We start from the raw sequence: 26,296 nt of genomic DNA, 5'->3' as shown, positions 1-26,296 counted from the left end.
AGCTCGCATAAGTATATTCATAAAACATAGCAAAGAGGTTTAGAAGAATGAGCTGGTAGACTGGCCACTAAGCCAATCACGTAGGTTGGTGGGAAGGCCAAGGTGGAAGCTAAGCTCTGCAAGGAAAAGGGCAAAGTCACCTTCCTGACCATTCATAAGAGCTGGTGGGATTCTGTTGTCACCTAGAGCGGACTGGACTAAGGTAGTTGGTAGTCGGTGTGGACTGGCAAGCAGCATGTTCAAACACAAGTGTTATACAAAGCAGCTTCTGTCACCAGTAGGAATTCTTAAGGTACTTGATCTTTGTGAATTTTAGTATGAACTGAGTAACTAATAATCATCCCAGCAATGATTAAGACTTTGTCTGATCCTGAGGCTAATCAATATGCTTAGGAAAATCGGGCCTTGAGATCATTTGCTGTTTGAACAGCTTAAAGTATTTAATAAGGAAATTATTTTCCAGTTTCTTGTTCCAAGCCATGAGATGATGTCAGTTGGTTTCTTCCAAATTGGTGATCTGGGAAAACATCTGAATTTGCTTTGAGAGAACATCTGAATTTGCTGCTTGGCCAATTCTGTACAAAGTGTTTTTAAACATGATTAGCCAGGTTAATTTTCCTTGGTGTGTTGAGTCTTAGGGTTGTTCTAAACTAAAAAAAATGCACCCCACAGCTGGCTCTGCCCTAGAGTACAGTCTGAAGGCACATGTTTTATCAACTTTGCTGAAACTAAGTAGGTCTGGGTGCACTCAGTGCTTAGAGGAGAATCTGCCAGAGAACCCTAGATATGCATTTTGTGCAGAAGGAGGGAAGGTCAGAAGGAAGATGTTGTGTAATCAGATCACAGATTGTTCCATGTCATATACACTTTGGCCCTAAATTGGTTTGTAGTTGCTTTGAATTTTCCAATTATCCTTCTTACCATGCTGCTAATCTCACCATACATTAAAAATGAAATGCCAGGGAGTTTGTTTATTATGATGCTATATCTGTCTTCTCATCTCACTTTCCACTGTAGGTTCTAGGATGCAAGCCACAACTTCGGGAGGGTGATGATAGTGACGATGAGGCTGCTGATATCACCAACAGGAGAATTGCAAAACTGTACATGGTAAGAGCAGAACCTCCCATTTTCTGCAGGGCTGTTTTCCATAATGGAGGCATGTGCTTGGTTTGCTTCCTGTTTAAGCATGTGTTTGTATTCACACTCCACTTTTCAGCTAAGGTCAGTTCAGCCTTGTAAATCAATTAGAAGCCACAAAGATAGGCAAGTCACAGGGTGTGCTTCCAGCAGTCCCTTCTTGCTCTTAGCAGTTGATGATACGAGGCAATTCTGAGTACTTCCTTCCAGAAGGAAAAGGAAGAACATGCTCAGGGATGGGCAGCTCTTGATGAAAGTGCCAGCCTGCTGAAGCAGTTCTTCCAGTTTTCTTGTGCAGAAGTGAAGGAAGCAGTGGAACAGAAATAGTTTGCAGTGTAGTACTCTCTTTTAAACAGGGTTAACCTCCAAGGGACATGCTTTTATTTATCTATTACAGTTTTCAGAAGCTCAAGATCTCTTCTTGCTGATGCTGGAGTGCAGAACACAGAATAATCAATTCAAGTTGTGACAACCCAGATTCAGGCTAGATATCAGGAAAGGTTTCCTCACTGTCTGAGGAATACAACAGAGGAAACAACTGCCTAGAGAGGTGGTGGGCTCTCCCACATTAGAGATATTCAAGGCAAAACTGGACAGCCATTTGAGTGGGGTGGTGTAAATTGGTGTCCTGTAACAGCAGGGGGTTGGATCTCATGGCCCTTTCCAACTCTGCTGTTCTATGATTCTCCTGTCCAATAGCTGAAGCCATGCGGAATCCAATGAAAGGCCAATCTGGTCCAGCTTTTGTTTCACCTGGTAGCCAACCAGATGGGAAGCCCAGAAGCAGGACATGGGCACAGTAGCATCCTCCTAGTTGTCTTCTCCAGCAACTGGGGTACATCAATATTGTTGAAGGGGGATGCTGTTACTGGGGGTAGAATATAGTCATCTGAACTACAACTCTTCCATTGACAGCTTTAGCCTACATGAATTGGTCTGATCCTCAAATATAGTTGATAGCCCCTAAAACTTGCTTTAAAAATGGACAGACCAAAGGCTTGCCTAGTCCAACATGCTGTTTGCACTTTTGCTGACCAGGTATCCCAAAGAGAAGCCTAGAAAAAGGACCTACTGCATCAGAGGCAGATCTGATCTCTAAAATTCTGAGATTCTAAATTGCATCTCCATTCCAGGAGAAACTTCACCTGTTGAATAGTTGCCTGCTATGATCTGGTAAAAGTGCTAGAGTTCTGCCATTATATGGTGGGGGGAGTTGACAATCCACTGGTGTTGGAACTCTTCCTCCTCCAGTGTGATAGATGATTAAGGATGAAGGAGAAAATGTGATCTTGCTAACAAGGGACATGCAAGGGCTGGCACAAAGCTAAATCATCTGTTATCAGGGCCTGCCACAGAGATGTAGTTGTCTCAGTGTGTAGACATGGGGATGCCACCTCAAGGTATGGGAGAAAAGAACTGTGTATCAAGAGGCTTGCTATGGGCCCCCTAACCTACCTTGCTGCCTTGGGGTACACTGGAGATTGCTGCCCCATTGCCAGAACTGGGAAAAGAATCAGCTTCTTGCCCAGTTCACTTTTCTTTTGGAATGTGAGGGGCTGCCATCTTGTTCTTTGCTTCAGGAAACAAAACATCCTCCTCCTTGTCTGTAATAGAAGAGTAGATATGGGAATCCCTTGGGATACAGGACACAGCCTATAAGCTAGGCCTGTGTCCCAGTCATAAGGGCACGCTTTAGATGCATTAATGCAGACTCATGATTACTTTATCACAGACCAATCTGTAAAGTCAGCTTTCCTGGAAGACTGTGACCAAATACTTTCAGTTCTATTGGTTTGCGACTTGAGCTGTACAAATGGGCATGGGACATAAGTATTTACCGGGTTCAGTGGTGGTGATGGAGTCACTCATGTGCTTCTGAAGGGACAACCAGTCCAGGGAACTGCAGTTACCTGATTTTAATCTTCTCATCTCTTATTTATTATTTTTAAGTATAACATATTGCATGCTCTGTTGAGATGCTGATGATGATGATGATTGCAATATTGCATTCTTATCTTGCCTTGGCTTCCTCCTGCATGGAAGCCAAGGTGGCTTTTCTTCATGTTATCCTCACAATAGCCCTGTGGCATAGGTTAGGTTGAGCCTGTGACTGGCCCAAATCACCCAGTGAGTGCGATAGTTGAGTGGGGCCAGAATCCAGGTTACTTGAGTCCCAGTCCAGCACTCTAACCACTACACCACATTGTCTCCTGTACATGTTGATGTATAGTTACAGTGTAAGCAAAGAAACCAGCAAAATCATGAAACGTAATGACACATTAAGTTTTTCTTTGGGAAATAATCTCGAATGACATCAAGCTTCAAATTCTTGGATAGGGAAGAGTACATAAAGCTGTCTTCTGCAACCTGGAACCCTGGGGATTATGGGAGTTGCCATCCAATCATTCTGGAGGGCTCCACGTTGGGGGATGTTCTCATAAAGGAACATTGGCAACAGATGGATTAGCAGGTGAGAAAGCCATTTGGCCCAGGGGAGGCATCCCTCTCTCCTAATTAGCGGCAAGAGAACTTTGGCTATAGACCTGTACAGAAATAAAATGATTAATAATAATAAAATAGCACTTTCACACAGCACTTAATATTATGCTTTACAGATCCTTCACTGTGGCCAAAATCTTTTTATATTGCTTACTCACAAGGAAATTCACTCACAAGGAAATTCAATTTATAAAAGATCTCTGCATTGCTCAGGGAAAGTTTTCTGTTTGCAGGCCTTATCTGCTTTATTGCTTCATGCTGACCATACTTGAGGAATTAGTAATAAATAACTTTTAAATTTCTCCTTGAATGCTTCCTTATTGCCCCCACATCAGTTTCTCTTCCTGCAGAGAAAGAAGAAACTTTGGTTTCAGGGGGTTGGCATCATTTTTCAATTATATTGTAAAATTGCATTGTTATGAAAAGAAAAAGGGACACCAGTAATTAAAGCCTTTCCTTCCTCTGCTGCATAGAAGGAGAAGCATACCCAGGGACAATTAAGAAAAAGTACTCAAAGGGAAAGTAAGAGGGTATTCCTCACTCCCACCCTGCCGGTCGGTTCGATTTCTCAGAGTTCCTTTGTTCCATCTCCCTGCTGTTCCCTTGCCCTGCCACTCTCATTATCCATCAGAAAAGCACCAATTACTGCAGGCATGAGACATGCCAGGACCTCCTGACCCTTCCACATTCCCTTTTGTGCACGAGCCAGAATGCTCGCGAAAATATTCCCTTTTCAAAGTTTAAAAACAAGGGGGAGGTCCTTCGCGACCTCATTAAGTAAGCTGACTTCCCCACAACACTGAAAACATTACAAAATGTCCACCTTGAATGGTGAGACAGTAGTAGTTATGGTAGTGGTTTTAGCATAACTTTAGTATGGTGACCTAGAAGAAAATGGAGAGCCATTGTGGTATAGTTGTTAAGAGTGCAGGGCTGGGACTCAGAGGATCTGGGTTCTAGACACCACTCAACCATGGAGCCAACTGGTGGCTTTGGGCCAGTCACAGACTCTCAGCCCAGCCTACCTCGCTGGGTTGTTGTGCGGATAAGATTAAGAGCAGTAGCAGCAGGAGGATGCAAGTCAGTTTTGACTTCCTAAAAAAGAAAAAAGTGGGATATAAATCAAATAAATAAATCCAGTGAAAAAGTGCCTCCAAGATTCTGGATTTCCGCCCTCTCTTATTTGGCCTCAGTACAATCTAAAAATAAAATGTATGTGTACAAAAGAGAGGAATTCAGAATGTTCAAAGGTCAGCATAAGCTGCTTGGTCTGACATTTGTAGTTTTGTGGTTGCCGAATAATAACATGTGTAAGCACACCTCTTATTTTAGAGATAAGAGATTTGAAAGTAATGGTGGATCTGGATTTTGAACTGATCTAAAGTGAATATTCACATTGTCAGGTATCGGATGCAAGTGGGTCCATGAAGGTTTCAGTTGCTGCTGAAGAAAACCCCTTCTCAAGAGCAATGCTTCTGTCTGAAGAGTGTTTTATACTGGATCATGGCGTAGCTAGGCAAATATTTGTCTGGAAAGGTAAGTGACAAATCTCTTCTGTTTTTTAATATTACCACTAACAAATAATTCCACAGGACACACAGACTGGATTCAGACGGTGCAATAATCTATACTTCAGAGGTGCGTACAGGTTGTTAACTATGAACACACCAGGAAGAAAGCCCATGGTTTTGAGCTGCGAACTGTGGATTTTTGTGGATAACAAGCCACGGTTTGTTGGCACCATAGGGCTCAGGCAACGCCATAACTCACACTTCAACAAGAACCTGTAATTCAGCAACAATCCACACTCAACTTAGGTAAGTTCCGGTGTTGTCTGAACCCAGCCACTACGTGCAGATGCACCGTTCCATAAACTTGCACAAGTACAAGATCCCTGCTTATTGCAGTAGTGAGTTGCAAAACCTGAGCACTTGAAAGATTGTTCCCAGTGATATTCTGTGCTAAGGTGGTGAAGTTCTTCTGGGCTGCAGGAGATGATTGGAGCTCCCATGCCTGGAACAGATACCTGGAACGTAGCAATTCTTAACTCAGTCATTATCATAATCATCCCATTTGCCATTTACACCTTATTTGAAGGTAGGAGCAGATTTATTTATTTATTTATTTATTTATTTATTTATTTATTTATTTAAACATTTTTATGCCGCTCCATTCGCCGAAGCCTCAGGGCAGCTTACAACAATAAATTAAAATAATTATAATCTTAAATTAAAAAAATATAAACATTAGATTAAAAATACAAAAATACAATATAAAATAAGCCACCCTGGCCAGATATAATCCAATAATATTAACAGTTAAAATGCCGCTTAAATGTTGATGGAGAATGACTTGCACAAGGCCACTCAGTGTGCATATGGCTGGATAGATACCTAAAATCAGGCTCCTAAGTCCATGTAAAGCTTCAGAAGGCCACTTTAGTCCCATTGGGATAGGATTCAGTGGAAGTCTCATGAACAAATGTTGAATAGCTATAGCAATGATGCTGTATAAAAATCACAGTTCCATGTGTCTCCTGTAGTCTTCAATCCAAGTTCCTTATCAGGTCCATCCCTGCTTAGCTTTAGCCACAGTAATGAAGAAGATAATCTGGTATGGGGGAAATTGTACGGCAACGCTTGAATTTCAGGTTTATATTGTGCCCCTCCAAATGTTTTGGTCTAAAACTTTCCTGATCTCTTCAGTATTGGCTGTTCTGACATGGATGGGGAGAGCTGTAGACATCTGGAGAGACATCAGGAAAGGCCCAGCCTTGGTCTACATGTTCTCCAGAGAGTTTGCTATCCCAGGGGGCTTGCATGTGCGAGCAGAGAGGCCTGTCTCTTGCACTTTATGGTCTGCTTAGATAGATTCATCCAATTCCAAGGAGGCAGAAGGGCAAATAGGGGCAAGAACCTGGGAGTTTGAAGGCTTCCTACTGGCCAGCCTGTCTAGGAAAGGGAGAAGACATTTTAAAGCTGCAGGGAGAGGTAATAGAAACAGAACTCCTCCACCCAGTCAGGGGATGACAGGTGATGCAAGCAGACTAATTCCAAAGTGTCTGGCCTTCCTGCCATCTAGCCCTAAAGCAGCAGTAGTCACCATTATGTGGAGCCAGAAGCTTTGCCTGAAGAGAAGAAAGAATTCAACCCTTTACATGGGCAGATGCTTCTTCCACATCTCAAAGCAATTGCTACTCTATAACTGTACTTCTAAGGTTTCATTTTGGATCTGCCGAAAGGGGAGGAAAGAGGGAAGCGACCTGCTCATGACAACATGCTTGCCAGATAATATATTAGTTCTTCTAAAGTATTGCAATCACATGCAACCACTTGGGTTCCTTCTACAATAAAAGTTGAAAGGAATCCTTCTCAAGGTTACTTTGGCTAGTAAGCCTTGGGGAAGTGATTTTGGCTTCTCTGTTTTCTGTGGGATTGCCGTGTTGTGTTCACCTCATCCAACCTGTGCTCTCCTGGCAACGTCTGAAACAGTCAGAAGGAACAGTCTGAGGCCACATTATAGGATAAGTTGAAGTTGCAGCTCTGATGTTGGGAAGGTCTTCTGATGTTAGTTAGGACTCTAATCTTGGACCCCCATCCCCATCCTGGTAGCTCTTTCCATGCTGGCTGGATTCCAAAGATGAATGAAATGCCTCCTTCAGAGCTGGGGGGGCGCATTCCAGGAGGCCGGAGTGGGGAGACAAGGCACGAAATTCTAGTGGCCACTTGAACCCTCCTCCACATGGGGAGGGAACAATATTTAGACAGCTGAAATGTTTTGGCAGGTCAGGGGAGCAGAGAGCACTCCTGGACTCTGCTCTCTTCCTGACTTTCTTGGATGCATGCGATCCTCTGCATGTAGAGGGTTCTGTAAAGCCACTTTGAATGGCATCTCTCTTGTGGTGGGTCTCCTCCCCACATGTTTTGCAAAATGGGGAAATGAGCAGTCCATAAGAAAACACTGCAATGTTTTATTTCAAGTGTGAATTATGTTTTCACTTGTCAAAAATGAGCATTGCCTGTTGCCAAAATCAGTGGAATGCCAAGATCCACCCTTTAACAAAACTCATACACTGTTGTAAGAAGCCTTTAACTGGAGATGCTGCTGACCTGAGTCCGAAGACATTGTACAGAGTCCACAGAAATTACATTTGTGTACAATTTCTAGGAATTTTTCCCCTTTCGCTAAGGTTACCTTTGCCCCTACTTTATCTTAACAAGGTAAGAATGCCAATCCACACGAGAGGAAAGCAGCCATGAAAACAGCCGAGGAGTTCATTCAGCAAATGAATTATCCAGCCAACACTCAGGTATGCCTGTGAGAGCAGCAGCCAGACTCCTAAAGGTACGGCTGCCAAGTATGGTGGATATAGGACCACCTTTGTCTCCAGTTGCTACTGGGATTGCTGGAGTAGTGTGCGGGCTATGGAGACGAGCTATAACATGTACAGAGAGGTGGGGATAATCTGGATGCACCCTTCTGTAATGCACGTCAAAACAGCCAAATGCAAGAAATTAATCTATATAGGAAATGGAGACATATGGGGGAATCTGCTGTTTGAAGAAAGCAGATGCTACAAAAGAGGAGGGAAGCCCTTCCAAGTCGGAGCAAGGGAGCCATTTCATCTGCTGACCCATCCTGCCCATATGGTTGGACATGGAGGGAGTTTAATCTGCTTTATTTGAAGCTTCTTTTTCCACTTTTTATTGCAGAAAATTCATCTTTTACATGTTTTCCCCCCAGGGGTTTGTATTACTCTGCTTTTCCATATATTCTGCTAACCTACCACAAGGAGGAGCTGTGGCATAGCTGTATTTGCCACTTTCGTTCTGAATATTGCAATTTAACACATCAAGCCCACACAAACTTCCTTGAGTGAGGGGTCATGACAACACAACAATGCCTTGTATGAAGAGAACCTGGCCAGGAGCAATTCAGGCTGGATTTTTCAGCCACTGCTCCTCCCCGGTAAAGGTTTCACTTTGGACTTGAATAAAGACAGGGTTATTGGACGCTACAAGAGGAAAAATGACAGCCATCTTTGAATCACACAAGGGAGCACCATAAACAGCACTGGTGCTTATCGGGATGGGCAACGTGTGCCTTGTGGGCCTGATAGAGCCCCGCTGGACCCGCATGCCCTGCTGCTGAATTGGCCACCATGGCAGCTGCAAAAAGGGAGCTATTTTGTTGGAAAACAAGCTTCATGGGGAGGGTACTCCCTGCTGCGGTAAAATTCTGCCTGTCAACGGCACGCCTGCTCCCTGTCTGCATTGCTTTCTTGCAACATTGAGCAGAACAGCACGAAACTGCTGTAGCGGTTCTGACAGCTGCCACTGACTGCAGCAACAAATGGGGCAGTGGCACCAATTTTGGTGGCTGCAGGTAGGGGTAGGTTCTCTATGGCTTCCGGGGGAGGATTAGTCTCCTGTCCCAGAAGTTCCCCACCCCTGCTGTATGTTCTAGCAGATTGATGCAGCCATGTGCACCCCAAGCTGCATCCCTTTGCCTTTGCAGATGATGATGATGATGCATTTTTATTCAGTCTTTTTCTCCCCTCTTGTGAGAATCCCAAGATGGCTTACATGGTTCCATTGTATCCTCACCTCAACAGCCCAGGCTGGGAGTGAGTGATTGGCCCAAAGCCACGCAGTGAATTTCCCAGTCCAGTACTCCCACACCATGACACACTGGCTCTCTTTTACACACTCACAGGTGAAAAGCCCTCTGCTTCTAGAGAATTACTGCCCTGATTATTTGTGATAAAGGAAAGGCTTGGAGCAAGGCCTTGGTCCTGTTTCTGCCCAGGTCTGGTGTATTGGATGAATGCACAGCTGTGTCTGCATTCTCATAGATGAGCACCATGGTGCTCTAAGGCAGAGACAGAGATAGAGGAGCTTCAGCCTTTGCCTATTGTTTCATTTCAGATCCAAGTTCTTCCAGAAGGAGGGGAAACACCAACCTTCACGCAGTTTTTTAGAGACTGGAAGGACAAAGATCAAAGTGAGGGCTTTGGAAAAGTGTATGTCACAGAGCGAGTGGCAAGAATTAAACAGATTGAATTTGATGCTACCAAATTACACGAGTCTCCACAGATGGCAGCCCAGCACAACATGATCGATGATGGCTCTGGGAAAGTGGAGGTACGTTGCTTCCTTATTGCTCTCTTGCTTTTTGATTTGCCTGATGATTTATTTTTCTGCTTGATGATGTTGGATTTGCAACCCTTGGGTCCTGCCTTATATGCAATATGTGTAGCTAATGATTTAATGAAGTAACACAGATTGTATATTTTAGGGGTGGCCAAACTGAGGCTCAAGAGCTGCATGTCGCTCTTTGCGTTTATTTTGCAACTCAACGCTTGCTGCTGTGGACACCTGCAGGTGCCCACATGCTGCTCGCTCTCAGACATCTGACATTTACTGTACGTGGCTCTTCCAATGAGCAAGTCCGACCACCCCTAGCATAGATGAAGGCCAGGCTACATGTTGCACTTAGTGCTTAGCCTGAAGCTACATTTCCGATGTTTTCTTCAATTAATTACAAGTGTACGGGGGGGTGTTGTTTGTTACTGAGACCAAAGCACATAGGGAGAATCCTCCTCTATCCAATTGCAATCCCTGGAACCCTGACCATGAGGGTGAAAAGTTTCTGCTGGTGACAATGCAGACTTTTCCCTCCTGCTCCTTGGAAAGATTTAAGTTCCCCATTTTTCATCTTGATCACAGCTAGGGAGAAACAGGATACATCTCCACTCCCTGCATGCTGCAGTTCTGATAATTACCTGCCCTCCCCCCCACCAATACACATACTGCTTGCTGGTTAATCATTAAAAAACAAAGCGAGTACTGCATACTATTCATTAACCATAACATGCAGCTTGTCCCTGAGCTGCCTCTGATTTCCAGAAATACCTTGAATCTGGTCCCTGTGAACTGGGGTGAACTTTTCAAAGGGTTGAAAAGATTCTGTTATGACTTCTTCCTCTAGTCTTGCATAAGGTGTGGGGTACCAACACATGCAGATGAAGTACCTGGAATATCATCCTTCTGTCTAGCAAGATTTGGCTAGTTTCTGCCTTCACAGAGGGGAGGATGTGATATTTATAAGATAAAGGGGGCTTCTGAAAGCCCAGACTACAACGGAGACTTTAAGGTGCTATAGGATTCTTCATCATTTTTTGTCTCATCAGTCTTCTGCGACATAATTAAACAGAATGAATGAATGAACGTGCATGAACAATTTGCTGCATTTTGACATCTCAATATTAATCCAGAGATTGCCTTTCCTTTGAATGAATATGTAAGATGGTCACTCAGAGGTTTTGTGTCATTGTCACTGAACTAGAATAATCCAAAGCCAATAAGGTAATAAGGGAGGAGAAGAGATTTTTTTTCCTGAAAGAAAATAATCTTACTTTTTATTATTGAGTATGGCACTGAGATCCCGTATATCTACCAGAATCTGGGAGATGCCAAGCACAATTTTCTTGGGGAGAATCTAGAAGGATTCAAGATTTCCCTCTACTGAGGAAAAGCTCTGGGGAACTCAAAACCATGGATGTTCTTGCTTTCAGATCTGGTCCAATTAAAAATATCACCTTATCAAAAAGAATAAAGACTCTTTCCAGGCTAAAATAGATTTATTGTAAACAGTGATGGCAGACATTCATGAAATGCATTTCGTGGCAGCTTGAATTCACTGCTTCCAAAAGTTCTAGCCTGTAGTCATGAGTATATATGAAGAGGATAACATTTTATGCAAATTGTAAAGTGGGCTCTACTTCATGGAAGTTTATGCCACAATATCAGTGCAGTCCTGTATATATCTATGCAAAATTCATCCCTACTGAGGAGCAAGACTTGGTTGGTTTTGCTGCAACAGATTAACCCAGTTAACCTGATGAAATTGGTCACCTTATCAAAGGCTCTGTTTGAGAATCCACCAATGCTTACATTTTTCCAATGGTGTCTTCCATTTCTTAGATCTGGCGAGTGGAAAGCAATGGCAGGATCCCTGTAGCACCTGAGAGCTATGGGCAGTTTTATGGTGGCGACTGCTACATCATCTTGTACACTTATCCCAAAGGACAGATCATCTACACATGGTATAGCTAAAGTTGTGCTACTTCTCAGCTCACTGTTGTATCTTTGATGTGATGTGAGTGGCCCCCCCTGGAAACATGACATTTGTGGCAAGCTTTCAGAGGCCAACTGTGTGCTGTTCGGTGCCTTCAGTCTCTACATCTGCAACAAGGATGCCCAAACCTAACCACAATTCGCTTTGGAAGGCCCAGCTTAGGCCTCCTTGGAGATTTCTTTTCTCTGCCTCCAACTGGGAGATAGAACCTGAATGGGCTATCAGGGGAGACCTGAAGGGCTGTGCACCTTCTTCAGCGAAGCTCCGAAGAGGGGTGACATGAGAAACACTGCATATGCTGCAAGGTGCTCTGGTTACAAAATCCAGGATCTGCTCAGGTCCCCTTTGTCCTATATATTACTGCCTGCCCTGACCCCATTCTTCAATCAAGAGAGCAACTCTAGCTGTTAAAAGCCCCAGAGACAGAAGCCTCTGAAACCAGAGGCCAGGAGTGTCCTCTGCTCTGCTGAGCATCCCATAGAGTGACGGGAGGGATGGAGATGACATTTGCATCTCCATTCAGGCGGAGCTGTACTGCTTGGACAGGGACAGGAGCCAGGAGGCTGGTGGATCCTGCAGACCCCCGGTGCCTCCCCTCTCACATGCACAATCCCTTCTTCCTCACTTGCATTGTTTCTCAATGTCGGATCACCAACCTCACTTGAAGCTACAGTGGAGATTTCTGTCATGGCTGGGAGGGGCTGAGACATGGAAGGAGGCAAATTCCCCTTGTGCGGCTGAGGACATTGCTGTGTCTACAGCCTTGGCTGGGGGAGGGAGTTTGGCATATCTTATGACACTCCCCCAGATTGCTCTGTAAATGGCTTAGGGCCAGAGAGACTGCCTCCTCCCATATGAACATACCCATAAACTGTGAACATCATCTGAGATGCTGTTGTGTGTCCCTTCTCTTAAGGGGCTAAGTTTAGTGAGCATGGGAGACAGGGCAACCCAATTCTGGACCTTCCTTGCCAAGGAGGCTAGGCTAGCTCCTTCCCTATTGTCCTTTAGCCAGCTGGGAACTACCAAATTGATCCACCTAGCTGAATTCTCAGATGTTTAGCAAACCCCGATTTTATTATATTGATTGCTGGGCTTCCTTTGTAGCTTTCTATATTAGCCTTTTATTTCCTTTAATCATGCATCGCCTCCATTGCATTTTGAGCAGAGGGGTGCCTAAAATACACTAAATAAATAAATAAATACTTTTACCAAAAATATTTGCAGATGGCCTTGCTGAGCCTTTGAGACAGGATTGGGTGGATCATACACACACACACACACACACACACAGAGGATAGACTACCAATCATAAAATTTGGTGAGTTAAAATTCCGAAAGAAACCCAAGCAACTGCAGTTCCCCCACAGCCAGCTCCTTCCTCCAGTTTCATGTGCCTTGATCTATACAGGCAGGATCTCCACTTTGTGGAACTCTGTCGAAGAAACATTTCAAGTGAGATCTCAGCTTTATTTGTCCTTCTCCACCCACAGGCAAGGAGCTCATGCAACTAGAGATGAGCTGACTACTTCAGCATTTTTGACTGTCCAACTTGATCGGTCACTCAAAGGGCGTGCCGTCCAGGTTGGTGCCTTCCGGCTGAGTATGAAAATGTGGATGGTGCATACAGAATCCTCACACTGACACTTTAAAGGCAACACTTTTTGGTCTGGGAGTCAAAATACACAAGTTTTTTTGTTTGTTTGTTTTTTTGCTGGATTGCCCAGATATTTTGCTGTAGTGCCATCTGAGTTATCTGGAATCCATGCTTTTTACTCCATAAATATTTATTTGTTATTAATTTGCCCTGTGCTGTAAATGTACATGGCATTCAGCTTAAGGCAAAATACCCTCCCATTACCCCAAGAATGTATGCAGTTTAATGGAGGAAAGAGGGGAGCAATAAGAGGGAAGGGAAATGTTCAAATATCAACAGTATATCATCAACAACAACAACAACAACAGTTTGGAGAACATTGGGAGTGCAGTGGTTTTGCAGAAGAGGGCAGAAAATTTTATTTTATTTACCCAATATTTTAAAGTTTAAATATTTTAATTATGTTTTTATTGATATCCTCAGTCACTTTTTATCTTGATACTGATTGATGCATTTATTATCATGTTGTAAGCCATCTAGAGATGAACTATATCGGATGGGATAAAAATATCCAGATAGATAGATAGATAGATAGATAGATAGATAGATAGACTGGATTTTTAAGATACAGAAGTGTGATGCATGTGTTCACTTGCGATCACAGGTAGACCAAAACCGGAGAGGAGATGTGGGCACACATGTGAACACTGCTCCCTGCTATGCTTTACAGAACTTTGCATCTTTAGCAAAGACCATCTGACAAATGTTCTGTATGTGGTTCGGCTGAACATGCTTACCAGGCCTCAGTGGTTGGGAACCCTGCCTTATTAGGGTTTCTGATCATAGGAGTTTGGTAAATGTATCTGGCTGAATACACTTACAGAATCCTTTTCAGATTGTCAGCTAAACACAGAAAGATGCATGAAGCAGCCTGGTACACAGGGAGGGTCAGGAAGCAGGAAGCCCATGCAGGCCCACCCCTCCCCTAGTTTTGGTCTATTTGTGTTGCAAGTAAATGCCTGCACACAACTAGGATCACAGTCTCATGTTCTCATCTTACTGTTATTGGTTTGATTAATTGCACCAACCAAAGCTATATACTGCCGAGTGGTAAAAGGAAGTTGTTGGGCAAAGATTGTAACCCAAGAAATAAGTTTGAGAGAGAAAGAAAGTGATAGTTTGATTCTGATAGTTTCCTGATACTTTGTTTCCTTCAATTTTCATCTGATGCTCTCTGTGTTTTTACTGCTTTACTTTTTCAATATATTTCACCAAGGATCATAATTCATGCTTTTGCCCTTCTAGTCTCTTTTCTCATAGCTTTGCCTCTTTTTCTTTAAAACTGCCTGTCCTTTGATGAAAGGCAAGAGTTATCACTCTGTTACACCTAAAGGAGGTTTGAACTGCTGCTGGTGGTGGTTGTTATTGTTGTTTTGGAATTGACATGATATGAAAGTTCTGGATGCAGGTGAATTGATCAATTTTCAAAGTGCCTCTGGATGTTCAAACCACTAGATGGCGCTGCAGCCTACATGACAACCCACGGCTCTTGAAATGTCGTGTTAACGTAGGAGGCCTTTGCGAATACACCTGTGCCATGCTTCCATGAGCATCTCTGGAAAAACTGGATGTACCTGCAGATCATTGCCACCCCCTTTGCGCATGCAGTTCCTGGGCTGTGTGGTTGGTTTTGTTGGTTGCCTCCTTCCCAGCTCACACTTACCAGCCTAGATGGAGAGCAACATCACTTAGGGTCTCCTGTAGCAGTGTCAGGGGAAGATGGAGGGAACTGTCGTCAGCCCTTCCTGGTGGTGGGGAGGGGAAGACGCCATATCTGCTTTCCCCAGCCTTTGACTTTGGCACACTTGTTTCTAATTAATTTAAGCATTAATTATTATACTATTAAGATTATCAAAACAATAAACTAACTCATGTTTCTTTATCATATAAACACACTATGTGTGTACTCACAATCTCTCATGGAACTCCTAGCAGCCCTTTGCGGGGAAACCCACTTGAGAAAGGCTGCTCTATATGTTGAACTCAACATTGGCAAACCCATGCCGGTTCTCAGTAATGGCCTTCATGCTTTTCATTCTGCCCTTCAAAACTTCCCACTGCCTTCTCTTTCCTTATCTCCCTGTTACGATCTTCCTCAGTGACCCTGCCATGACTTCCACTCCTCCAGCTTCACCTGCCCCCCATCTGCTACCTGAAGCTCTCATGATTCCTTCCAGGACCTCATCCCATGTGCCTGAACTGCCATTTGGAGCACCTCTATGACGTGAACCCCCTTGATATTTCTCCTCAAAACTCATATTTTCTGTGGCATCTTTAGTGTAGCCCCCAACTTAGTGCCCTCTTGCCCTCCATATCTTTTGGACTATGGTTCCTATCATCTCATCATTGGCTATGCTGCCTGGAAATAATGGGTATTGTAATCTAAGACATTCAGAGGGGAACCAGATTGGGAAGGCTGCTTCACTGTGACTAAGCCTGAAACTATACATCTAAGGGATCGCAGCTGTCCCTGTGCATTCCTGCCCCCCTTTCCTCCCTCTGTTGTTTCCTCTGCCTCTTTTAGACCACAAGCTCCTTGAGGTAGGGCTTACTCCATGCACACTGCTGGTGCTCTACTAATAATAAACACCGCATCTCAGATACATAGCAGTTTCGGTGTTTCAGAAGAGACAGTAAGACAGCCTTGTAATTCCCTTGCAGTAATGCAGGGTGAAGCACCTCAAGCCTGTGGGCCAGATTCTGCCTTTCTGGGGGCCAAATTGCCCTCTCCCCTTCTCCAGCCCTTCCTGCCTTCCCCCACCAGCCTGTCCTTTGGTGGCTTCCCAGCTTTTGTGAAGGATTTCCCTCCATCCTAAAAGGCTGACGCACCTCACATAGGGCTTCATGGCTGCCAGTAGGAGTTTCATGCTAAAACAGGCTAGTGTCCTGGATTCTCCCCCTTTGCTTTCCACTTCACCCCACTTTGTCTTCACCCACCATTGAGATTTGCCCCTTCCCAAGAGCTTCCTTGAAACTGAATTTGGTCCTTGGGCTGAAAGAATATCCTGTAGCAGAGAACTATCTGAAGCATCAAGATTTATGTTTTGGCTATGATGGTCGATGGATATTTTTCTTTCTGTCCTCAGTGTAGGGCTCTTTTAAAGGGTTGTTTTGTTTTTTTTAGCCACAGCAGGTGATATGGCTTCCTCATTCTTGAGCAGTAAACTGCACAGATCAATGGAACAGTTTTTCTTTAAGAAAGATTTGCTTTTTCAAGAGTTCTTCTTACTTAGTCCTAAACAGCAATTTTCTTATAATCAGTGTAGTTTGTAATTTTCCATTCCCAGGTGGCTTTATGTTCTTTGCTTTCTCCCAACTTAAGGCAGATATATAAAGGGAATGAAAGCAGATATGATACGTTGCACGTTCTGCTACATTTAAATGCAAATCTCCCTGAACCAAACTCACTTGTACACATATGGACGGTAATGTTAAGAGAATATTAAGATTGCAGTGGGCATGTCACATTTCTTCTAGTGTGAGAGCCTGCGTAATGTCACGGCTGGATTCCTTCTGCAGTCACGTAAGCCTAAATTATTCACGGAAGCTTGCTGCTCTTAATTCTTGCCAAGTTCCTTACCCCATGAAGCATCTGTTGTCTAGGTCAGGCTAGGGCAATAGGCAACAATTCACATGATTTGCAACTTTCTTTCTCCCTCACCCTGTCTTGCGCTGTTCTATTCAAACATTTCACAGATCAGAGTCAGCCAAGGCAAGGAACCTCCACACTTGCTGAGTTTGTTCAAAGATAAGCCGCTCATCATTTACAAGGATGGGACATCCAAGAAAGGAGGTCAAGTGCCAGCTCCTCCAAGGCGCTTGTTCCAAATCCGCAGAAACCTAGCAACCATCACCAGGATTGTAGAGGTAACCAGTTCATGTTCATGATAGATACCTGTGTTTCTTCTTTGCTTCGATAAACCTGTAATGCGGGAAGCTGTCCTCATTGCACTGAGGGCTGTGTTTCAAGGCTGCATGATGTTCTGCAGCAAGGATGTAGAACTATCAAAGATCCAGGACAGCAAGGTTCAAACAACAAGTACCATATCCAGCAAGGAAAAGTCCAGCTGTAAATTCACAAGACTGTCCTGCTTCTGTTTACAGCAGGAAGGCAAAGAAGACCATGTTCCAGAAGCTCTTGCAGGCTGAGGCTTATCTGCTGCAGCTTCCAGAGCTTACCCAAGAGTTAACTGTAGAATATCAGGGGATCCTGGAAGGAGTCCTCTTTGCAAGTCCTCTGCAACCAGGCCTTTCATCTTGCAGGGATGCTTTTGGCCTCTCTTGAGCTGCCACCATTCTCAGGGGCTAAATAGTGAAGCTCCCCTCCTCTTTCAGAGATGCACACCTTTCATCAGAGGGCCAGGTTTCTCCCGGTTTGTCTTCTGGTCACTTGACATGGACTGCTCCACTGCAGTTTGTCTCCAGGAGAAAAGTAGCTGGGGGGACACATTATGGTGACTGACTGCGTGAACCATAGATTGGCAACTTGTAGCCCTCAGATACTTCGGCCTTCAGCTCGAGACATCCTTCATTGGCTATGCTGCCTACAGCTGATGAGACGTGAAGGCCAAAACATCTGGAGAGCCGCAAGTTGCCGACCCCAGTGTGTGTGTGGGAGGGTTCTGCCCTCTTTGGCTCCAAACCACCTTTGCTGCTAAACTCAGTCAACCACCTTCTGTATCGTTTGGGTAGATCTTCATTAAGCACACAGCTGCTACTGCCATGATGTATCAAGTGTGTGTGTGTGTGCGCACGCACATGCACGCACGCACACCCTGAGCAGAAACTAGCTATTTAAACATTGTTACTCCAAACTGAGCAGCATGTCACTTTGAGTAACCAGTTCCCAATACTAAGGGGAGAGGTTCAGTGACAGCCCCTGTTCCGTCAGCATGATAATGAGAGGCATACATGCCAGTCCTGCACAGGTGTGTTTCTTTCTCCCTTCAAAGATCCAGGAGCCAATTAGGGGCATTTGCAGGAAGCAGTGACAATACGTGGACTTGTACACTTGCAGACTCGTTTGGCAGCGTACATTTGCCAAATTGCTCCCCACCCCTTTCAGTAACAGGAGGTTAAGCTTGGTGCGCCCTGACCTAGTCCACCTGTCTGCCAACCTTCCTTTTCGCAGACATGTGAACGATGGCTTTATAAATAAAAGCTCTGTGCACGGAGCAGTGAACGAAAATTTCAGCTAGCTGCACTGAGAGGATCAGGGTCTGTCTTCTGCTGGCAAGGAGACCATTGTCCCACAGAGCAGTCATCAAAAGATCACTGTCTTTTTATATATTGATTTCAGGTTCCATGCATGGGTTGTTTGGATGGGATTTCTTTGCCACACTGAAGCTACATTATAGTGAAACTCACATGCCTGTCTCCTTACTACCTTGGAGGTCCTGCTAAAGAATTTTTTTAAAATCTTTAAAGAAATACAGTAAATTCTTCATTTCTATTTTATTTTTAACAATATAATTGACAATTTACCCTCTGTGATAGATCTTCCATTTCTAAGAGCTAGCATGTAGAGTTGTTCTGAGGTTAAATTAATTTTGCATACTGTGCAAAAATCAGCAACAGAAAATTAAAAGCAGGCTGAAGCCTTCTTCTTCTTGTCTCAGGTTGACGTTGATGCTGCTTCGTTGAATTCCAATGATGTTTTTGTTTTGAAACTGCCAAATAACTCTGGATATACTTGGGTTGGTAGAGGAGCGAGCAGAGAAGAAGAAAAAGGAGCTCAGTATACAGCAAATATCCTGAAATGTCAAACTGTGAGGATTGACGAAGGCCAGGAACCAGGTGAGTATAACTAAATCTCTGCAGGCCTTATAAAGAAGTAAGGAGCTACCTGGTATTTGGAGAGAGTAGATCAAAATTGATGGTGGGAATGTGTGCATTTGTCCGCCTTTTTCTGTCCAGGCAGAAGCAAGAGTGCTTACATATGGAAATGTAGGGGTACGGGAGAGAAGAAAGTGAATTGAGGAAAAGATGGATAAGAACAGAATGGAGGTGACTGTTTCCCCAGAATATGCTTGTAGGTCACATTACCAGGGAAATGTTGTGTTGTATTTCCTAGAGGAATTTTGGAGTGCTCTGGGTGGAAAGAAAAAATACCAGACATCTGCACAATTACAGACTGACTCAGAAGACCATCCTCCCCGCCTTTATGGATGTTCTAATAAGACTGGCAGGTTTATAGTAAGTATAAGATGAATCTGTCTTGCTCTGTCCATTGTTTGCTGTGTTCATTCATTCCATCTCTGGCATATGAATGGGACTCTTCACCTCCCTTGCAGGGCAAAGAAGAATATCTTTTGTGGGGCATAAAGGCACAAGAGAGCAACTTCTTATAGCACCGAGAATCAGACAGATGCTGTCTTGTGGTGGATGATACTATAAAGCAGGATGGGCAACCTGGGACCCTCTTGATGTTCTTGTCTGCACTTGTTTCTGGCTGCACTGGGTAGAGCTCAAGGGAGCTGTAGGCCAAAACATTTGGAGGGCTACAAGCCGAGCACCCATTTTAAGGGATACAGCCAGCCATGGCTGTCCTGTCATCTTTTCTTTTTATTTTCCTCTGGTCAGTCACTTTTCTCTCCATCCACTGAGTCTACTGTACAGTGTACATTTAGTATAGAGTGATCAGACCCTTTGTCAAGATGGCGTGGCTTTGGCTGCATTTAGAGAAGTCCAGTTCTGAATGTAACCTTGCAAGCAATTTTGTTTGCCTTGAGTACATTTCATTGTTAGAAATGTCTGTGCTGAAATGTCATGGGACTGAAGACAGTGGTATTTAGTAAGAATTCTGAATCATCATACCCAGAATAAGTTTGGCTAAGGGCAGGTCCCTCCACCCAATTTCTGGAGATCCAATTTGTTTCCTCTCAGTCCCCCTACACTGCAACTTTCCACATTCAAGGGAGTGGAGGGCCTGCTATGGAACAGGGGTCGTTTTGTCAACCCAGTTGTACACTCTGAATTCTTGAATTAGCCCCATATCTTTTACTGGAGTCAACTCTAGATGATTTTTAAAATCTCTGGACCACACAAAGGGGGGCCTCAGTGATCAGAACCAAAGTCCTTTTTGTGCTTCACCTGCCATCTTGCTTAGTAACTTGTGGTACCTTTTTATTTATTTAGTATATTTATAGGAGCCTTTTTCAGAGCCAGCTGGAGCCAGGGATCAGACTAGATGGCTCAGGAGGCCCCTTCTGACTCACCCTGTTTCTATGTTCTATATTTCTTGCAAGGAACTCGGTGTGGCTTCCAGAATGCTCCTCTGAGTTTTATGGTCACAACCCTGAGGGTTAGTGAGTGGCCCAAAGTCACTCAGTGAGATTCATAGCTAAGTAGGGACTAGAAACTGGATCTCTTGAATCCTAGTCCAAAACGCTGACCACTACATCACATGTGTTTTCTCTGAAAACAAAGGCAGGACATGTTAACGGATCAGTATTTCCAGCTTGATCTTCAAAATCCATAATTTCTGCCGTGTCTTTAAAATTACGTAAGAGGTCTTAAAGGTTAATTTTCATTGACAAAATTGAAAAATTCCATATAAATATGTCACTTTGCAGCAGCTCTATTGTTCCAGCAAGCATGCTGTGTTAATAATCTGAACTTCTTAGCATTTTCTTCTCTCTGAAGCTTTATAGCTAATCAAATGATAGCAGCTTACTCATTAGTGAACTAACAGGTGCAGTGCAAATTCCCACACACATCTGTCCTCATTCACAAAAACACAATGTTCTGCACCAAGACAATTTCTCAAGATCACAAATTGGGGGGGGGGGATAATTTGACCAGGTGTCTAGTTAATTTAACAGATTTTATTTTTATTTAAATACTTTCTAAACTTATTGTGCACTGAATGTACAATATGTATATTGCTTATTTAAAAATCACCAGAAGCCTCAGATCCAAACATTTCCTAGTGGCTGAATCACAGGGACCACAGTGGATCCATAGGTATAATCCTGCCTGGAGCATCTCTGACAGTGGCTGAGCCTAGTTTCCAACTGGCCAGGGAAAATGAACTCCACATTCCTTGGTTTGTGGAAATAAGCATCATGGAAATTACAGTCATTGCTGTATCTGGGCAGAATTCTAGCAGAGCTCTTTCCTGACCAGTGCTTACTGCTTTGAATCCAATAACTCCCAATTGTTCTTTGTTTATGGCCTTGTTCTTTGATCTGCTCATGGTTTCCCTTGACCTGAACCATGGGTTGGTGTATCCCAACAATGGCTTCATTTCCAGCTGTTTTCAGGGCAACCGTCACTTTTATTCATCCTTCTGCAATCTAACCTGTATTTTTATCTGTGATTTTAATGTGAGTTTCACCAATAATTATTTGATTTCTGCCAGTTCTAATGAAATCTAACACTCAAAACCTCTGTACTTTGGTGTTAAAATTGTTCAGAACAGAACAGTACATTTTTTAAATATATAAATATATTTTAGATTGAGGAAGTTCCTGGAGAATTCACTCAGGAAGATTTGGCTGAAGATGATGTCATGTTGTTTGATACTTGGGATCAGGTAGGACATTCTTATTTTTATTAATAACATTCTGTGGGTCAATAGATATGTAAGAGCATGTAACATGTACATGTGGTGGGCAGACTGTACCACTTCAGACTAAAAGTGAGAGAACCACATTTACAAATCCTGCCTATTCTTAAAGCTCCATGAAGATAGAAAATCAGCACAGCAGGCAAAGGGCTGGGCTAGGAATTTGTTTCCTGTAATACTTTCTATTGTGTGGGGTGTGTTGTGGAACCTCTGGAAAGATTCAAAAGTAGTATCCCCCACTTTTAATCTAAAATGGTAGAGCCCATTCTAGGGACATTTTGCTAACTGCATAACCTCAGACTAATTAAACTGATGTTGTGGAATAAACAGTTTAAAAGGACGAAGAAGGAAATGTTAGAATTCAATGTAAAGGAACAAAACTCCATAGAAATGAGGTCAAGGAGGAACTATGAGGGGAAAGAACTCTGTAAAACAGTTGGAAAAGATGTTGAAACTATGTTTCAATGGATGTATTTGATATATTATTGGATTTCATTTTATTTTTGTCATAGGAGTATCCCAGGTGCTTGGAGTTTTAGGAGGCCTGTTGCAAAATAACATTTGGTTTCTTTAGTGTGGCAGTTGTGCAATTCACTTGGGAAAATTGCATGAAATGGTTACATTTGAATGGATCATTTGTCATAAAAGTACATAAGATGCCATCCTGCATTGTCTTATGCTGATGGCATTGACGCCTCCAGTCCAGTTGGAAAGGAGAGGGGAGAAACTGGACAGAGAGGGCCAGCCCTACCATTAGACAGGGTGAGGCAGCCTGCTCAGGCCACAGGCTTGGGGTGGGGGCCAGCAGCCTGCTCTGAGCCCGCTAAGTTAGCTTGCTACCTCAAATGTGATGGAGGACAACTTTTGTCCCCAGTATCAAAGGAGAATTCTATTGCCAGTGCAGTGGGCTTCTGCACATGGAACAGGGAGGGATGCCATCTTGTCCTTTGCTTGAGGCTGCAATATGTCTGTGGCCAACCCTATAGTCCGGGCTTCTTGTGTGTGTTGTCAGAGATCAGTGCTGGTATTTGATATATAGAGAAGCCCCAGGTGACCTCGCCTGGCAAGAACATTCCATAGTTGGGCAGCCATCACTAACTAGGCCCTTTTCCTTCTGGCACACTCTGTCACTTGTACCTCAGATGATAGCGGCACCTGAAAAAGAACCTCAGCTCAAGATTTTAAGTGTGCAGGCAGTTGCATGTGGTCTCTTGGCCCCAAACTGTGAGAAACCTCAGAATCAGAGCTCTGCACTCAGCATGAAAACCAGGGGGGAGTCTGTGCAGCTGATGAAGAATAGCTGTCATGTGTTCATGGTGTAATGATGCTCCATGTTTCCCTTCTCCCTTTAAAACTAATCAAACAGCCTCTTGCCCTGATACGCAGAGTCCGAAGAGGAGCAAACACTTGGAGGAGAGAGGGATATAGGAATAAGTTGGTCGTCAGAAAAGGTGTGGGGAGAAGCCCATCCACCGGAGCAGTTCTTTGGTGGTATCACTAGTATAGATGGACATAGAAGAGACGGTATTAAGGCCAGGGAGCCCACAGAGGTGGGAAGGAAACCCATGGGGCTGAACTTTCAATATTCATTAAACATTACCCCATAACAACATAAGACCCATGCAGGATAAAATCCATCTAGTTTATCATTCAGGTCACACCATGGCCAGCCAGCTGCTATAAGCATGTGACGTGAGTGTAATACCATCTTCTTGCCCATGTTCCCCAGCAGCTGTTGTATATAGGCTTACTGCCTCTGATACTGGAAGTAGTATATAGGCATCAGGACTAGTAGCCACTTTGCCTCCGTGAATTTGCCCAGTCCCCTTTGAAAGCCATCCAAATTGGTGGCCCCAGCTTCATTTTGTGGAAGTAAATTCCATGGTATAGCTATGCATGAGAAGAAGTACATCCTTCATGGGATGCCATGAGGTGGGCAGAGACTGCCACTGTTTTTGCCAGCAAGCCACCTGTATTTTCTAGGGCTCAATCTGTGGGGTTGTTTCTAATTTATGCAACAGACTGTGTCCTTTCACATCTAGGTATTTGTGTGGATTGGCAAAGATGCAAATGAACTAGAACGCACTGAATCAGTGAAATCTGGTAAGGAACCAAGTAGCTAATCCATCTTGTGATTTGTAAAAGAAATGGATTGTCAAATGAATTAAAGTTGTTGTCTAAAAGGCTGCCCCAAACTAGCCCATTTGTCAGAGGAGGTAGTAATTGGCCCTGCAGTCTTTGGACATGTTCTGGGAGTATCTTTGTGATACCGGGCTTTTCTACATGAGGCTTTCCTCTCCTGTATCTTCTTTTGGGTTTGTAACAAAATTGAGATCCCGAATTTCCTTTCTTGCTTTTCTGCTATATAACCTCTAGTTGGCACTGTGGTTTAGGTGAATAGTGCAAATACACAAGAGAAAAAAGCATATTTATTTGCTTTTAAAATGGAATACTGCATTTTCCCTGCTATAAAAACACTCCCTAAAAGTGCATGGGAGACACAGAAGCAAAACTGGAGGGTCATGATGTTGTCTAAAGAACCTATACACTTCCATAAGTAGGGAACAATAAATGCATCATAGAAATGCCTCATCTAGGAAAGCTCATAGTAACTGCCTCCATTCATGTGGGATAGCTAAATGTATGCATGTCTTGAGATGGCAGTGAGGATCACAGTGTGAAAAATGGAATAATGAATCAGACTAACAGGACAATTCAGTGCCCTTCGCTACCTGATACCGGTTTCACTATTTGTACTGACCTTTGGATTCTGTGACATACTGGAGCCAGAGTGGAAAAGGGAGGGGAGAGAAAAGTATATGGCTATACCTTGCCAGGTAGGGTTTGTCCTTTCATTTCACTGCAGAAAATATCCCATACCTCTTTACCCACAGTTATGGAAAGAGGTGGAAATGGAGCAGGCTCTGTTGATGAGAATAGAAAAGGCAGCTCAGCTCTGGAACCGTGATTTTCTGTTGAGCTATGAATGGGAGAGTACAGGTTTTTCTCCAAGATAATCTATTAATATCTCACATATTCGTGTGTTTCAGCCAAACGCTACATTGAGACTGATCCATCTGGACGAGACAAAGGCATCCCGCTTGTTATTGTACAACAGGGTTATGAACCCCCAACGTTCACAGGATGGTTCTTGGGCTGGGATTACAACAAATGGAAAAACTGAACAGGAAAAGAAACCCGGAGCAGATATTGGAGCACAGCCATTCTCCAGCAACTTTAAGCATGTACTTGCATATTAGTGTGCGTGCTGCTGTTGCAGTCCATGTCCCAATTGTGTGTGCATATGGGTATAATGTAACACATGCACATTCTCTAGGCATAGATACATGTTTCTGGATTGAACTGGAAATCGTTCTTTGCCAAATCTATGAATTTTGGGGTGTGTGAAGGGAAAGTCTTATACTCTGTGCACTGCTTCTGGATGCCATTGCAAATCCTAATTTTCCTAACTGAAGTTTGAAAAAGGCCTGCAGAATTCCTACCACATAGCCTTCTGTTCTGTCTGTTGCTTTGCTTAGTATTCACACGAGTGGGGCCTCTGTGACGAATGGTGATGGATGAGCACCCTAAAGAGGTGTGCCTGGCCACTATTTTGTATGCTTTTTGGTCCCAGGTTAAGACTTTTTCATTTTCCCAGCATTTTAAAAATCTAGCTTTTTAGCTTTGTTTTTATATATCCCATTTTTTCTGTACTGCTGTTATGCTTCTGTGCTGAAAAATAGCAATTGCAATTATGGTTTGGTTCTCTTAAATTGTGTGTGTGTATCTTTTAAACTTTTGTTAAATTTAACTTTTGTTAACCACCCAGAAAGCCTCAGCTATTACAAGTAAATAAATGAACTACTCCCAGGATTGCTCAGAATTAGCTTGGGTGATGGACAGCTTTCTCAGCTGATCTTATAATAGTAATAGATTATTATATATATCCATTATAGGTAGACATTTATATTACATATTATATAATAATATAAATATCTATTTATATTGGATATAATCTAATAATCAAAGATTATTACAGTGAGCACTCAGCCAAAAGTTGATGTAATCCTGTCCTGGCTTATGAAGCTGCTGCAGTCGTTTAAATTATGCTTTAATTTTGGTTCTTGCCATAAAGCACCTATATTGTTTGGCCATTTTAGTCTAAGTTGTGGATGCTAAAATCAGCTTGTCTCTCAAAAGGTGGTGGTGAAGGCTCCAGAAAATGGTTGCAATGAGCTACTGCCACTGGGTACAGCTCAGGGAAGCTGCCGGTCCTCAGCACCCTTAAGGCA

At 43.4% G+C, this 26,296-nt stretch overlaps 1 protein-coding gene across 1 annotated transcript in view; it reads left to right on the top strand.

Annotated features, from left to right (window-relative positions):
- Positions 1–25,632, top strand: part of SCIN (scinderin) — a 54,005-nt gene extending 28,373 nt beyond the window's left edge. Inside the window, exons 5-16 of the mRNA XM_044428741.1 lie at positions 1,018–1,110; positions 5,043–5,175; positions 7,860–7,948; positions 9,567–9,782; positions 11,625–11,746; positions 13,272–13,362; positions 17,132–17,302; positions 19,054–19,231; positions 19,509–19,630; positions 21,894–21,971; positions 24,047–24,107; positions 25,055–25,632. Of these exons, the coding sequence (XP_044284676.1) occupies positions 1,018–1,110; positions 5,043–5,175; positions 7,860–7,948; positions 9,567–9,782; positions 11,625–11,746; positions 13,272–13,362; positions 17,132–17,302; positions 19,054–19,231; positions 19,509–19,630; positions 21,894–21,971; positions 24,047–24,107; positions 25,055–25,188 (1,488 nt within the window). The 3' untranslated portion in view covers positions 25,189–25,632. The remainder of the gene's footprint in view (positions 1–1,017; positions 1,111–5,042; positions 5,176–7,859; positions 7,949–9,566; positions 9,783–11,624; positions 11,747–13,271; positions 13,363–17,131; positions 17,303–19,053; positions 19,232–19,508; positions 19,631–21,893; positions 21,972–24,046; positions 24,108–25,054) is intronic.
- Positions 25,633–26,296: the final 664 nt, after the last annotated feature.

Source organism: Varanus komodoensis, unplaced genomic scaffold (genome assembly GCF_004798865.1).
Source record: "Varanus komodoensis strain SLA01 unplaced genomic scaffold, ASM479886v1 scaffold2, whole genome shotgun sequence".
Classification (NCBI taxonomy): domain Eukaryota; kingdom Metazoa; phylum Chordata; class Lepidosauria; order Squamata; family Varanidae; genus Varanus; species Varanus komodoensis.
The sequence above is the reverse complement of the archived record's forward strand: the minus strand, read 5'-3'. Positions and strand labels throughout refer to the sequence as shown.